At 36.6% G+C, this 16,006-nt stretch overlaps 1 protein-coding gene across 1 annotated transcript in view; it reads left to right on the forward strand.

The window, feature by feature from the left end:
* Positions 1-15,548, forward strand: part of PIGK (phosphatidylinositol glycan anchor biosynthesis class K) — a 108,469-nt gene extending 92,921 nt beyond the window's left edge. The window contains exon 11 of the mRNA XM_078072888.1: positions 15,193-15,548. Coding sequence (XP_077929014.1) covers positions 15,193-15,309 — 117 coding nt within the window. The 3' untranslated portion in view covers positions 15,310-15,548. The remainder of the gene's footprint in view (positions 1-15,192) is intronic.
* The last annotated feature ends 458 nt before the right edge of the window (positions 15,549-16,006 follow it).

The raw sequence follows: 16,006 nt of genomic DNA on the forward strand, positions 1-16,006 counted from the left end.
GGGATTTTCCAAATATCTTTTCTATTAATGATTTCTAGTTTAATTCCACCATGTAGAATACTTTGTATGATTTTAGTCCTTTAAAATTTATTGAGACTTCTGTTATAGGTCACAATTTGGTCTGTCATGGTGAATGTTCCATGTGTACTTGTAAAGACGTTGTATTCTATTGTTATTGGGTGGAGTGAAATAATATCAACTGTATCAGATTGGTTGATAACATTCAAGTTTTCTATATTCTTACTGATTTTTTAAACTTATTAATTCTGGGGCACCTGGGTGGCTCAGTCAGTTCAGCGTCCAACTCTTGATTTCAGCTCAGTTCATGCATGATCTTAGAGTCATGAGATGGAGCCCCATGTCAGGCTCCACACTGGGCATGGAGCCTGCGTAGGAATCTCTGTCCCTCTCCCTCTGCCAATCAATCAATCAATCAATCAATCAATACTTGTTAATTCTGAGATTGTGCTGAAATGTACAATTATAATTTTTCCTTTCCTGTCAGTTTTTGCTTTGTGTATTTGAAGTTCTGTTGAAGAACATACACATTTAGAATTCATGTGTCTTTTTGATGAATCAACTTACCAGTATGAGAAGGTCCTTTTTATCCCTATAATATCCGTTGTTCTAAAGTCTACTCTGTTCTAACATTAAACAGCCTGCCCAGCTTTCTTTTCCATGGTATGTCTTTTTCCATTTGTTTACTTTTAATCTGTGTCTTAAATTTAGTTTCTTACAGGTAGAATATCATTTTTATATTTTTAGTCAACCTGCAATCTTTTCCTTTTAATTGGAGTGTTAAGATCCTTCCACTTAATGTAATTATTAGTATTTAAATTGCATTTAAATCTGGTTGGATTTAAATCTACCATATTGCTATTTGTTTTCTGTTTGGGCCATCTGTTTTTAGTTCCTTTTCCCTGCATTTTCTGCCTTCTTTTGGACTGAGTATTTTGTATGATCCCATTTTATTTCCACTTCTGGTTTGTTAGTGAATCTACTTTGTTGCCGTTGTTGCTCTAGGATGTATAATATATACATCTTTATTACAGTTTCTTTAAATATTATACTATTGCATGTATAACATAAGAACTTTATAATGATATATTCTTAATCCCTCTCTCTTCTATCCTTTGTGCTGCTGCTGTTGTTTGTTTTGATTCTACATATATGATGATCCTTGTAATACATTATTATCATTATTGCTTTAGTCAATTACCTTTTAAAGAAACATGAAAATGAGGAAAAATATTTTTATATTTATCCACCTCTTTGTCAGTTCTCTCTCTCCTCATTCACTTGTGTAAGAGTGCGTTTTTGTCTGATATAATTTTCCTTCTGCTTGAAGAGCTTTCTCTTAACATTCCTCCTAGTCTAAACCTATGATAGATATACCGTATAGAGTATAGGTATTTGGTATATACTGCCGTATAGTATAGGTCTGTTGAATTCTCAAAGCTTTCGTTTTACTGAAAAATGCTTTATTTCACCTTCATCCTTGAAAGATTTTTTTCACTTGGTACATTTTCCCTAGAATTCTAGGTTAACTGCTCTTTTCTTTTAGTGTTTTAAGATGTCTTTCCACTGTCTTCTGGCCTCCTTCCGTCATTCTTTGTTCCTCTGTACCTTTTTCTTAAAGGGCCAGATAGTAAATGTGTTAGGCTTGTAGGTCACGTCATATTTTAGGCTTATAGGTCATCTGGCCTTTGTTGCAACTACTCAACTTTGGTTTAGTATAAAAGCAGCAATAGATAATATGAAAGTAAATGAGTGTGGTTGTATTCCAGTAAAACTTATTTATATAAATCACATGACTGGCCCATGTGCTGTGGTTTGCTGAACCCTGCTCTCTAAGAACAAATCTCTTTTTGTCTGACTGCTTTTAAGATGTTTTCTTTATCATTGTTTTTTGGCATTTTGATGATGATAGTCCTTTTGCATGGTCCATGTTTATTATGCTTGATTTTGAGCTTTGTGGGTTTGGTGGTTTATTGTTTTTGTGAAATTTGGAGACATTTCAGTCATTATTTGTTTTAGATATTTTTCTTCCTCCCCACTTGGGACTCCAGCTGCGCAGATGTGATCCTGCTTGATATGGTGCCACAGCCCACTCTGTTGATTCTGTTTCCTGCTCTTTTTCTTTCTATGCTTTATTTGAATAATTTCTGTTGCTATCTTAATAGTTCTCTGCTAATTCTTCTATAGTGTCTAATCTGTTAATTCCATTCGGTATATTTTTTCATTTCGTGTATCATATTTTTCATCTCTGAAGATCCTATGTGGGCCTTATTGATGTATTCTCTTTCTCCCTTCATATGTTCATGTTTTTCTTTATATCCAGTTTATAATAGCTATCTTAAAAGCCCTGTCTACTAAATCCATCATCTCATTTATGTCTTTTTCAATTGATTGATTTTTCTCCCAGCTATGGGTCATATTTTTCTCCTTTCCATGGCTTTTTTTTTTTTAATTGGGTGCTAGATATTTTAAGTTTTGTTGTTGGATTTTGGATTTTTGTTTTATTCATGTAGCAGTGTTAGATATTGTTGTAGGATCAGTTTGAGCCCTTTAAGGATTGCTTTTAAGTTGTTTGAGGCAGATCCAGAGCAGATCCTTCTTTGGAAGGGGGGTGGGGAGATAGCCCCACTATTTCTGATTTATTCTGCTTTACTCTGCATTAGACTCAGTATGAGCTGTGACCTGGTGCTCTGCATATTATGAATTTTAGGAGAGTGTTTGGCCTGTTGCTTCTGGTGTTTTGTGTTGTTTTCCTCTGCCAGCTTGTTTTGCATGCAGAGATGACACTGTGCAGAAGACTCCAGAAGACCCTCTACAAATATCTGGAGGCCTGTCTCTGTGCTGCCCCCTCCTCTCCAGTGGTCTGCCCTGCAAACTCTAGCTGCCCAAACCTCCCTGAATTCTAATCTGTGTCTCCTTGACTCAGCAAGACTGCCAGGTTCTGTTTGGGTCCCCTTCCTCATGCCACAGCTTGGAAGCTTTCTTCAGGCAATAAGCTTGGGCACTTGAGAGACTCACTTATTTCCATTCTTCCAGGGGTCAGAAAACTGCTGCAAATTGTCCAATATCTGAAAACCATTGTTCCTTACCTTCTGTATGATTTTCTAGTTGTTTGGAATGGGCCGATAGTTCCTGTAGCATTTAACCCTACATCTGCAGAAGCAGAGCTCTGATTACATCTTAACAGACACAGATAAATAACTGTTGATAAATGTACTTTTATTATTTATTTATGGGAACAGTGGATTCTTTTTTAAGAACTAAGAACTAAAAAACAGATTCATTTATTTCAAACTTCAAATTGTTTTCACATTTATTAAATAATGTTTTTAATTTCTCACTAGGGATTCTTAAAATAGATTATATTGTTATTTGATTAATACAATTCTTTATTTTTTCCTTAAGTCATAAAACCAAGAGTATAAACTAGTAGATTAGTATTTAATATTTGAATATTTGTATTTCTTATTTTCAAGGAGAAAATAATATGTAACTAAGACAAATTGATTGCTCTATTGTATTCAAAGCCTATGAGACCTTGATAAGGTTCAGAAATGGATAAGACACCACCAACAGATCACAGTGTGGTAGAATCACACACACAAACTGACTATAGTGTACGATAGGAGCCAATTACCTTTGGTGCCTAGAGAAAAAGAAATTAATTCTTACTGGGGTATGAGAACAGGCTTCAGTTGGAGGTGACATTGGAGCAGGGTCTTACAGAATGAATAGATATGGAAGAGTAGGAGGAATTAGACTAGAATGTTTCATTTTCTTCACTTCTATTTTTTGAACATATAAAGTTAATATATTAGTCAGTTATTCACCCAAGGAAGAGTTACCAGGCATAATGAATCGTTTCATTTCAAGTCTTGGTTGTTAGTTTTCTGTTGCTGTGTAACAAATAAATTTAGTGATTTAAAAGCATTTATTATCTCAAGTTTCCACGCTTTATGAGTCTGGGCAGAGCTTAACTTAGTCCTGTGCTCACGGTCTAACAATTCTTTGATTAAGGTGTCAACCAGTATGGCAGTGTCATCTGAGGCTCAGGGTCCTCTTCCAAGTTTACTAGTTATTGGCAGAATTCAGTTTCCCGTGGTTGTAGGGCTGACTGAGTTCCTGGGCTCCCAGAGGCTGTTTGCTTTCCCTGCCTGTCCTGCACACCACAACATGGCTGTTTGATTCTTCATGAGCAGCAGGAGAGCATCTCGGCGGTTTCTAATGTATTGATCTCTTTGACTTCTATCTCTGATATATAGACTCTCTTTTAAAGGGCTCACCTTATTAGGTCAGCCCCTCCTCCCAGGATAATCTTGTTTTTGATTAACTGAACGTCAACTGATTAGGGACCCTAATTATATCTTCAGAATCCCTTCATCTTTGCTACATAATGTAACCTAATCATAAGAGAGATAGCCCATCTAATTTACAAGTTCCGTCCACACTCAAGGAGAAGGGGTTAGATGGGGAATGTACACTAGGGAGAGGGAATCTGGGGGCTGACTTAGAATTCTGCTGACCACAGTTTGATTTATACTATTAATATAATTTGGAGACTACAAATTATATTTTATAGAGAAGATATAGAGAGACTGGAAATACTAATAAACCAGCACAGATCAAACAGTTGAAAACAAACAGCTGTTTTCTAAAGTTATTAGACTAGTAGCTTCAGTATATTGTATTTTTTTTCCTTTACTTAAAATATAGTTTAACTGAACTGTTGTGATCATTCTATTTTAAGAAAAGAATTTCATCGAAACTTTGAAAATTTTTCATTTGCTTCCCAGTAAACACGTGCAATTTTGAAAATCCTCAGTTTCTTCTTTGGACATAATTTTAGTGCTTAGATCTATGCTCCATTAACTATTTTGCAGTTCTATGGTAATGTTCTCCTAGCAACATGAAAGGGGAGGCTGAATATTCTGCACAATTGGCAGTGCAGTGTTGCTTAGCTACCTATCTTTTTAATTTGAAATATTAGGCATTTCAATAATAGGTAGCCCTTAAGCTCTTAAGTGTTTGCTCATGACACAGTGCAGTGTTTTATGTGTGCTTTTCACCTTTGTATTATAGCTGTTATTGTGAAAGTTTTTAAAAAAATAGTGTATTTAATAGCAGTCAGTAGAGTACTTTAACTACATAAAATCAGTCATTTTATGAGAAGTTCTAATATGGACACAAATGAAATTATAAGCTATACTTTAATATGAACTTACCTTAAATGCAGCTGTACTACCAAATGCAATAATTATACCAATCTGTCATTTGATTGCAAGGAAAATCATTGTAGAATGTCTAAAATATTACCTATAGTTGTTTTAAAAATAGCAATCTTGTTATACTCCAGCAGTATCATTAAATACATACTGAAAAAGCACTTTATTATATTATGTTGCTGTCATGCTATTCATGTTACGTTTTCTTAAACTTAGGATACCAAGTACTAAACAGTATTACTGCAGTGCATCTCCTAATTTGGAAAAGATGAGTATATGAAGATTCTTCTAAGTGGATTCTTTCAATAGAAGTTTTTCCTATATATTCCCTTCCCCCTACACACACAAAAAATAATTAAAGAAATACATATCCATTGTAGAAACGTATTTTCAAAAGTATATAGAAGTTTAGAGGAGAGATTAAAACTACCTAATTCTATTTCATCCAGAGAAACTCTATTAAGACCTTAATATATTCCTTTTCTTTGAATATTGTTATAGAAGATCATATTTCATACTTAATTTGAATCTTGCTTTTACTTTCTTATTATTACAGCATAAGTGTGTTTCCAAATCATTAAAATTGTTTGAAAACATTTTGATTACTATTTATGTAGATGTACCATATTTCCTGTATTATTGTTTATATGGATTGTTTTCTGTTTTTTTATTATGTAAATAACACTGAGAAGAAAATCTTTGTGCAAAACCTTTGTCAGCATTTCTGAGTTTCTTAATGTAGCTCAGAGTGTAACAGTTCCTCTGAATGAAAAAATACAAACATTTTAAAGACCTCTAAACATGTTAATAGATTATTTTTCTGAAAAGTTGACCATCCTCATTAACATTTACTAGTGTAATTTTTAAAAGATGAAGAAATAGTTAATATATTATTTTTAATTTGTTTTTATGATCAAGAAGATTGAATTTTTTCAGTGTTAATTAGCCATTTGTAATTATTTTGTGAAAATTTTCATTTCCTTATTCCATTTATTAATAAATCTTTGTGTCTATTGATTTTGGGGAGATCTTCATGTACTAAACTTATCCCCCTTTCTGTCATATTTTCCCATTTATTCACCTTTTGGTTTGTACACTTTGCAAAACACAGAGCTTTCAAAAAGTTCTTTTAAAAATCTCTTCACCTTGGGGCGCCTGGGTGACTCAGTCGTTAAGCGTCTGCCTTCGGCTTAGGTCATGATCCCAGGGTCCTGGGATCGAGCCCCGCATCGAGCTCCCTGCTCAGCGGGAAGCCTGCTTCTCCCTGTCCCACTCCCCCTGCTTGTGTTCCCTCTCTCACTGTGTCTCTCTCTGTCAAATAAATAAATAAAATCTTTAAAAAAAAATCTCTTCACCTTTTGGTTTTATTTTCATTTATTGCTTTTAGATTTATAAATCCCTTTAGTGTGCAGATTCTCCTACATTTTATCTCTTTTTACTCCATTCACCTGTGGGTGGGCACTGACTCAAGCTAGTAGAAGCTTCTTGTCTCAAATCCCAGCTCACAACTGGGCATTTACAGAGTGAATCTTTGTAGCCCTAGATGCTTGCTACACCCAGAGGGCATCCATTCTTTCAGCAGTGTTTCCCAGTTGCTCCAGTTCTGGCTGGTCAGCAGCAAACTAACATGTAAATCTCCACCATCGTGGATCTTCCATCACCTTCCTTCTGCCTTTCAACAATGCCTGGCTTTTCTCATCACCTGACTTTGCTCTGCTCTTCACCAACCCAAATATGACACGTTGTTCACGGGCCAGCTTTCCCAAGAAGTCCTTTCTGAGTCAGCTCGCAGGCCCTTGGCCTCGTGTGTTCTGGTCCCCACAATGAGTTTCTTCTGCCACTGCTCTCCACTGGTACTTTTTTTTTTCTTTTAAAGATTTTATTTATTTCTTTGTCAGAGAATGAGAGAGAGAGAGCAAGCAGGGGGAGCTGCAGGCAGAGGGAGAAGCAGGCTCCCTGCTGAGTAAGGAGCCTGATGTGGGACTGGATCCCAGGGCCCCAGGATCATGATGTGAGCTAAAGGCAGACGCTTAACCGACTGAGCCACCCAGGCATCCCTCTCCACTGGTACTTTTAACATAGCTACCATTAGAATGTGTCTCTAGGTGCCACTTTACAAAGAAAATTTTAAAAAAACCTTTCTACATCTAATATTTTTACATCTAATTCTAAACCATGTAAAGTGTATTTTGGTTTATAATGTTGGGCTAGCAACAAAACTGTTTTTTCCAAATGTTAATCCAGAGCACCAGTAAGAATATTTTCTTGCCCACTTTTTTGTGATAGCTCTTTTATCATGTACTGAATTCTTGGCTACTGGGCTTGATTGCCTGCTTTCTATTCTGTTGCATTGATCTTTCTATTTTGCATGAGAACAACATTTTAGATTAGTTTTATCATATCCTTTTTTATATTCTGGTCTGTTTACTCATTTTTATAGGGTAATTTGGATTGTTTACCTTACATCTCATGTTATGGCTATTTCTGTTATTTTATGTTTTTTATTGCTGTTGTGAATGGAATTTTTTTTTTCTGTTCTGTTTTTTTGACTCATTTTTGGTAACATATTCAAAGTTTTTTTTATATTTATCTCAAATCTGAGCTCTTAGGGCGCCTGGGTGGCTCAGATGGTTGGGTGTCTGCCTTCGGCTCAGGTCATGATCCTGGGGTCCTGGGATCGAGCCCCACATCAGGCTCCAGGCTCAGCGAGGAGCCTGCTTCTCCCTCTCCCTCTGCCTCTCTCCCTGCTCATGCTCTCTCTCTCTATCTCTGTGTCTCAAATGAATAAATAAAAAATCTAAAAAAAAAATCTGAACTCTTTATTTTTCATAATTATGAATTTATTTTGTAGAGTTTGTTGATATCTAATCATAATATTTGCAGATGAAAATTTACTTCTCCTTACTGGAACTTAGGTCTAGATTGGCTAGAAATTCCAGAGCACTATTAAGTAATAATGTTAACAGTGGATATTCTTGTCACAGGAAAACTAAAATCATAGTTAAGGAAAAACTATGGTCAATTTTATATTTAGCAAATTACAGTAAAAAGTAAAGCATCTTCAATTACCCTACATTAGATTAATTGCTTTGCAAATTTACCATGAGTAGGGTGCATCAGAATCCTGGGAGATGTTCATTTCCCCAGCAGGGGGCAACATCTGGGTAACACTAATTACTAACTTTAAAAGGAAAGGAGCTAGACATCTGGTCTAGATTGCAACTGAGAGGAGGAAGGCTAGAGGAAGCTAAGTGAATTAGTCTCTGGGTTCCCCTATTTCATTTCCGGGAGAGCAGTTCCTGGCATGGTGGCAATTGGAGTCAGTCTGTTTCCAGGAACCATAAGAGAGAACTGGAAGAGCATCAATATAGCTCCTTTACTGGGGAGGTTATGCAAAGAATATTCATGAAATTTACCTCTAGAAGACGTATAGCAGGTATTTTTCCTGGATGGCTTCATCAGAGTCTGGCTCTAGATAACTGTTAAGGTGTAACAGATGCTTTGTGAAAGTTAGATGAGTTAATGGGGCTGGATTTCTTATTCGAGGAGGGTCAGAGGAGATTATCTTGTCAGACCACCCCCCCCACCTCAGCAGAGTTCATGGTGGACAAGAGGTTGATTAGTTGCCCTTTATGCTGTTCTTATTTGTACCATTCCTGCAGAAATCTGAAGCCACAAGTATGTAGATGGGAACTTTATTTTCTTATGATAATAAAGGATCAGGGTGTTTCCTTCCACATTAATTACATCAGTGGTTGTATTCCATAGCTTTTGATGCATAATAAACCACTCTAAAACTTAGTGGCTTACAGTATCAACCATTTTCTTAGCTCATAATTCTGCAAGTTGACAGTTTAGGCCAAGTTTAACTGGGCAGTTCTATTCTCGGCTGAGTTCCCTCATGAGTCTATGGGCAGTCCTGGGTTGGTTAGGCCAGTCTGCTTCTGGGAGTTGGCTGGTTCTTGTCTGGGGAATCTGACTTCTTCTCCACATGATGTCTTTGCCTCCGGAAGCCTTGCCTAGATTTTTTTCTCATGGTGGTAGCAGAGTCTGAGAGAGCAGAAGCAAGCAAAGCCTTGGAATTAGGAAACTTGCTTGTGTTGCATTTTGTCGACCAAAAGATGTCACAAGGATATAAATTCCATTTCTTGGTGGGAGTTGCTATAACAGCACATATTGCAAAGGGCATGGATACAAGGGAAGTATGGAGAATTGGGCCTTTTTTTGCCACCAATCTGCCACAATTAGGTGAATGAAGGACTCAAAGATGTGCTTAGGGCACTCTTTCCTTGTCAACGTGGATTTTAATTTTGCTCCCTTTTTATCTCAGCCTGTTGCCCTTGTATCTTGTATATTTTTCTCTTCGTACCATTCTTTTATTTTCAATTTCTTGTGCATCTTTATTCAAGTCAATGCCAAACAAAATTTTTCTAAAATGATCTTTTGGTTCCTGATTGCATCTTATTCTGAGATATGTTCTGTGCATCTTCAGGATATTTCTTTATTGTGTGTGGGAGTATTTTTACTCATAGACCTCTCCGTGTTTTTTCCTTTTTCTTAGAACGCTGTTGGTATGTGCCAACAGAGTATGTGGATGCTTCTCCCTATCTACTTCAGTTTGAATGCCTTCTCAGACCTGCATCTGAAGAATAATTTGTTATACGTTTCCTGTGATTGGCAGGCAGTCATCAAATGTGGTTTTGCTAAACTAAACGAGGATCCGAGGATCCTCTGCTACCACGCTACCTATGTATGTCTGGTTTGGGGGCACTTTAAAATGGTGAAGTGTATGGAAAAACCTGTTTCTTAACATGGCGCTACTACAAGGATTTTTCCTATATTTTCCCTTTTCTTCAGAGCTTTTCATGTGGATATTGAAACTTCTTAGATGCAGTGAACCATTGTCAGTCCCCCTCTACCTTCTGACTTGTTCTTTACTGGGAACTGTATTCAGATGGTAAAGAGATTTGCCATTGGGGGGATAGGAATGAGTTACACTACTTTGGCTGCCTCGTCAAGCCACCCTTCTACTCTGAAACACAATCTCTTGAATAGCAGGCAGGAAAAAGGAGAGAGCAGAAGTCCCTTTCTCAGTTGACAGAATTATTGTGTTTCCCAGTGCAAAGCAATCCTTTTTCAGAAAAGCAGGCCACTATTAATTTGTTTGCAGACCTGGTTTCTAGGACTTTCAGATAGTGAAATTATCTGAGGTTTCTCATCAGAGGTTAAATTCATTCTAGTAGGATGTGCTCTTGTCTTTCTGTGTCTTCATATGTATTTTCCTCAGAAGATAGGAAAGGCTGCACTGGAAGATTCTACGTAGATGCCATGTTAAGCTAAGAGTCCAAGTTGTATTTAATTAATAATTCATTTGCCATTTTCTGTTAATCAAAAATACGTAATACAATAAAAAATATAGCAACTGCAAATAGCCATTTTGAAAGCTGAGATTTGCTGCTCTTTGTTAGTCTGTACAATGTTATACTGTAAATAAATACAAAATTCCATTATAATTTTGGAGTGATTACATGCATTTCTTAGTCCTCCATTATTATATTCAAAGCTCTAGCACTTTGCTCTTCTCTCTGGTCCTCTCCTGGGCATCAGTGGTCTAAATATGGGACACATCTTATTGAAGGAACCAGGAAGCAATGCCTCCAGAATTCTCTGAGCCAGTCTTTGGAATAATAGATCAAAATAGCTGCCAGGACCAGTCTTGGGAGAAATGATAGTGACTTCCAAAGAAGCTTTCGTTGTCTTCTTCCTGGCAACTATTTCTGGCTAAGTTTAAGATCTAATGGTACAACTCTGACCTCAGGGAATCCATCTCATTGGAAAGTAACTAGAGTTTCTACAGCTGCAGAACTAAGATTGCTATTAACTACTTGATTATTATTTCAGTAATCTCTAATGAATCATAGAGCTTAAATGACGTTCACCTTTTTTTTTTTTTAAAGCATGAGTTGGTTTAAATACTATCTGAAAGTTACAGTATTTTTAAACTCTTGAAAGTTCACATCACCTGAACTCTTTTAGCACTGAAATTCATTAAATTGGTTTATGGAATAATCGTCTGTATTGTATATTATAGCCTGTCCTTCTGTAGGTAAGAGTTTAATGCCAGATTTTGATAATATTTATTTAAATTTTTTAAAGCATGAACCTGTGTGTGTGTGTGTGTGTGTGTTTTCAAATACCATCTAAATCCGAGACTCCTAGTTATTGGGGAAAATGTGAATCTTGTTGCCCCAATTAGGTCAGTACTCTTAAACTGAATTTCCAGAGTACATCTGCAAACTATTGTATAAAGGTGTGCTTCCTGGGGCGCCTGGGTGGCTCAGTCGGTTAAGCGGCTGCCTTTGGCTCAGGTCATGATCCCAGGGTCCTGGGATCGAGCCCCACGTCAGGCTCCCTGCTCGGTGGAGAGCCTGCTTCTTCCTCTCCCTCTCCCTGCTGTTCTGCCTACTTGTGCTCTCTCTCTCTGTCAAATAAATAAAATCTTTAAAAAAAAAAAAAAAAAAGGTGTGCTTCCTCTAATAACTAATAATGACAACCTTTTCCCCATTTATGGAAAAAGAATTTTTGGTTTAGCTTTTTCAACCCTTTGGCATGGATTACAAATTGTTTGAATAATAGAAAATAAACATGACAAAAACCAAGCAGTAGTAAATCATGTTTAATTCACTCACTTGTTTTTCATTGTCACATGCTTGTGATATCTACCTTCCCTGTCCTTAGTATAACTATGCTTTATATTAATCTAGATTTTCTACTGGAATTAAATTAAGATTTTTCATAGTGTTTCACAAAAGCTCTTCCATCTGAAATGCCACTGGACTTACCATCTTATAAGAGACTAGAGGGAAAGAACCTCTGTCATCATCATTTCACATATGATCAGAACCATTGCAGAGTTTTGAATAGAAAGTAACATGAGGAAGAATTGGATTACAATATTTTTGGTGTTTGGGGAGTTTTCTGGAAGGAGTGGGAGGGGGTGAGAATAGACTTAAGAGTTAGGGTAGCACGTAACCACTGTAAACAGTATTGTCAGTTGTGTTTATATTATGTGGTTGATTAAAACTCTAGCGTGATATGAAAACAGTAAGGTTGATTTCTCTGTTAGTTTGACCAGTTAATTTTGAATTGAAATTTATACAAAAATCAGATTGTTTCAAACATTGTTCCTCATAACTAACAAACATAAAAGAAAGTTATCTAAAAAGTACTCTGAGTTTCAAATCATCACTTTTCTAGGTAGGAACAGGTAGTTATAGACTGACTACATTCTCAGAAAACACATCATTGTTGTAATTATGCATTCATTCATTCCCAGGAGGTCTGTGTTACTATGCCCATTTTACAGATTCAGAAATTCAGAGTGGTGAAGTGGCTTCACAGGTAACATGGACTTTAAGTGTTAAAACTAAACTTTGAACCCAAAACAGTTGTTTCTAAATCCCATGCTCTTTGAACCACACCACACTGAGCCCTCGTTTTTAAATTATTTATTTAATTTTTTTAAATGACAAAAGTAATGTGTGCTTAAACAATACCTATATGCATACATATGAGGCTTTTATTATTATACAAATATGTTTACATATTTTATAAATATATATTTGTATTTTAAGAAAATGTGTCTAGCAGCAATATGATTGATAGCTGGAAAAGAGAGGGCATCTTGGAGGAAGAGAAGCTAGTTAGGACACTATTTCAGTGATCCTGACAAGAAATGACAAGAGCTAGAACCAAGGTAGTGGCAGTGGCAATAGAAAACTTAGAAAGGACAGACATGACAGCGAGAAAACCTGTAAGAGTTAGGAACTCATGGAAATGGGAAGGTCTGAGAGTTGGGGGAGCTAAGAATGACTTCCAGTTTTATCACTTTGGCAACATGGTGATGCCCCCCGTATGGATGGAGTGATGGAAAACAGGGAAGAAAACGGAATTGGGTGGAGGACTCAGGAATGAATTTGCTCTTGGCTATAGTAAAGTTTGTGATCCTTTAGAATATCCAAGTAGAGATGTCTGTTAATTGTACGTAAACCTAGGGTTTAGCGTGGAGTTCCATGTTAGTGATATAAATTTGGGAATCATAAGCTTGCTGGCAGAGGTCAAAACCAGGGTACAGGTGTTACCCAGAGAGATTATTTATATAAAGGGAGAGAATAAATGGCTAAGGGCAGAGCTCTAGACAACACGAGCATTTAAGGAGCAAAGAAGACTGAAAAGGAATGGTTAGGGAAGTAGGGGAAAAACCTGGGGAGAGTATCACTGAAGCCAAGAGAGGAGAATTTCAGAAGAGAAGGAAGAAGTTGCAGAAAGATCACCTAGTTGAAAACCAGGCATTTCCATAGATAACTTCTCCATTTATAAAATTAAAAGAAAAATAGAGTTTTGTTGTATCAAAATATTCTTTTGAATTCTTTTAGTGGGTTTATAATGTTGTATACATTAAGCAATTATACTAGCATGGCCCTTACTGACGAATTCTGGTTGATTTGACTTGATTTGTTTTATATTTAAGCTTGCCTGCCTGCCTACCTGCCTTCCTTCTTTCCTTCCTTCTCTCCCTCCCTTCCTCCCTGCCTGCCTCCTTTCTTCTTGTAATGTGATGAGCTTAGGATTGAGTAAAGAACATTAGGTGTCCTATATATGGGAAACCAAACTATAAGGTGCAGATACCTCTAAGAGATTTATGAACCTTCCTTGGCTAGTTTACATGGTGACTAAAGAAAATTTTAGATTACAGTTCTCTTTACTCAATTCTACTCTAAAATATGATTCTAGGGGCCTCTAGGTGGTACAGTCAGGCGACCGACTCTTGGGTTCAGCTCAGTTCATGATCTTGGGTTGTGGGATTGAGCCCTGTCTTGGGCTCCACGCTTAGCGCCATGGAGTCTGTTTGGGTTTCTCTGTCTCCCTCTGCCCCGCCCCCCATCACGCGCATGTTCTCTCTCTCTCTCTCAAATAAATAAATCTTAAAAAAAAATATGATTCTCATATCATAACTATCCTTACAATCTTGGCCAGTAGTTTAGGAAGTAAACCTCATAAAAAGATCATAGTTACAGACCTCCAATTTCAGGGACATAACGTAGCTGTTGCAATGACAACTAAAGGGAAAAGACTGATCTGCCTTTCCTTGCTGGACAAAGAAATATACAGGACACTTGGCTGGGTGTTGAGGGGTAGGGAATGGACAAAGGGATATAAAATGAATACAGCCAGACATTTCCCCCTGGAATTTTGCAGGGAGATAACCAATAAAGATAATTATGTTACTCGATAGAAGTAAGAGTAGAAGGAGCTACACATTCAAAGAAAAGAATATAGCAGGTGGGAAAATCTGAAGGAGTTGGCATTTTAGTTGGTGAATTTCAAATAGGGTTCAGAATGGAGTAAGGAACATTCTGTCTCAAGGGCTTACCATGACCAAAGGTATGGGCCCCCAAACAAGTATTTGTTGAATATCAGAACAAATGGAATTGGATAGCATTTGTTTTTCCAGTGACTTAATCAGTATAATATACGTATGTCTCCTGTGTGCCAGGCACCGTGACAGGGGGTGCTGGGAGTACAAGCAAGATGACCCTCATAGAGTTATAGTCTAGTGGGAGAGACAGACAAAACCAACAAACTAATGAATATATAAATTCAAAGTGAGAAGGACTAGTAGGCTACTGAAGAGCTTGGGTGAAGAGAGCTGTTTGGCTGGGTAGTCAACGAAGCCTCTTTGAAGAAACAAAATGGCGTCTGAAACTGACCTTTGTAAGAACCACATTGAAATATTTACCCAGTTAGAAGCTTTTGTTGTTGTTGCTGTCCTAATACACTTAATTTGGCTAAATTACTTCCCCTTCAAACACAGCCTGTGAAATTTCTGTTTCCCATCAGTATTTGTTTGACCCATTATTGTTAAGTTTACCGTGTCCTCTTTGTTTTGCAGAAACCAAAGCTGAAAGATTGGCATCCTCCTGGGGGTTTTATTCTGGGATTGTGGGCACTCATTATAATGGTTTTCTTCAAAACTTATGGAATCAAGCATATGAAGTTCATTTTCTAGACGTGATGTGTGAAGAAGATGGCATGGAAGACTGCAACCTTGGATAAAGTTTTATGTCATTATACGTTTTAAAAAATACATTGTTCTTGTGTGAATTGGGCAAAAAGTATAGGGAAACTAAATTTGAATGAACTATTGATTTTATAACTTAAAGATAAATAACTGTTAATGCAAATGCTAAGTGGCACTAACTATACTTGTTTTTTGTTGTGCATGTTATTAAAAAGATTGGACAAAGATCAGAGTATATTTAATGGCTGTTTTTGAAAATAAAAATTTCCCCTAATCTTACCCCCTTTTCATTCGGAAAAGAAAAAAATGTGAAGACATTTAAATTCTCACTAGCAGAGGTAATTTCTTGTTAGGAATTTTGTGTGTGTCCTCCTAGTCTTTTTTTTTCAATGTACATATTTTTTTCCTAAATAGAGATCGTATAGAATATTTCACTCTGTAACTTTTCATTTTACAATATGTTATCAACCCTTTCCCTCTCCTTGGACATTTTTCAGAACACAGTGTGAATGGTTGCACAGTATCCATTTTATGAATGTACAGTAAGTTATTTAACACTCTTCTGTTGTTGGACCTACTTACCTTGTTCTCAGAATCTTCCTTTGGTTGATTCTTCAGTGGGTTAGTATTTTACTGTCAGCCATTCATGGAATTCTGCAGCTTTAATTATAAGTAAATATAAAAA

The sequence above is a fragment of the Halichoerus grypus genome, chromosome 5 (assembly GCF_964656455.1).
Source record: "Halichoerus grypus chromosome 5, mHalGry1.hap1.1, whole genome shotgun sequence".
NCBI classification, from domain to species: Eukaryota; Metazoa; Chordata; class Mammalia; order Carnivora; family Phocidae; genus Halichoerus; species Halichoerus grypus.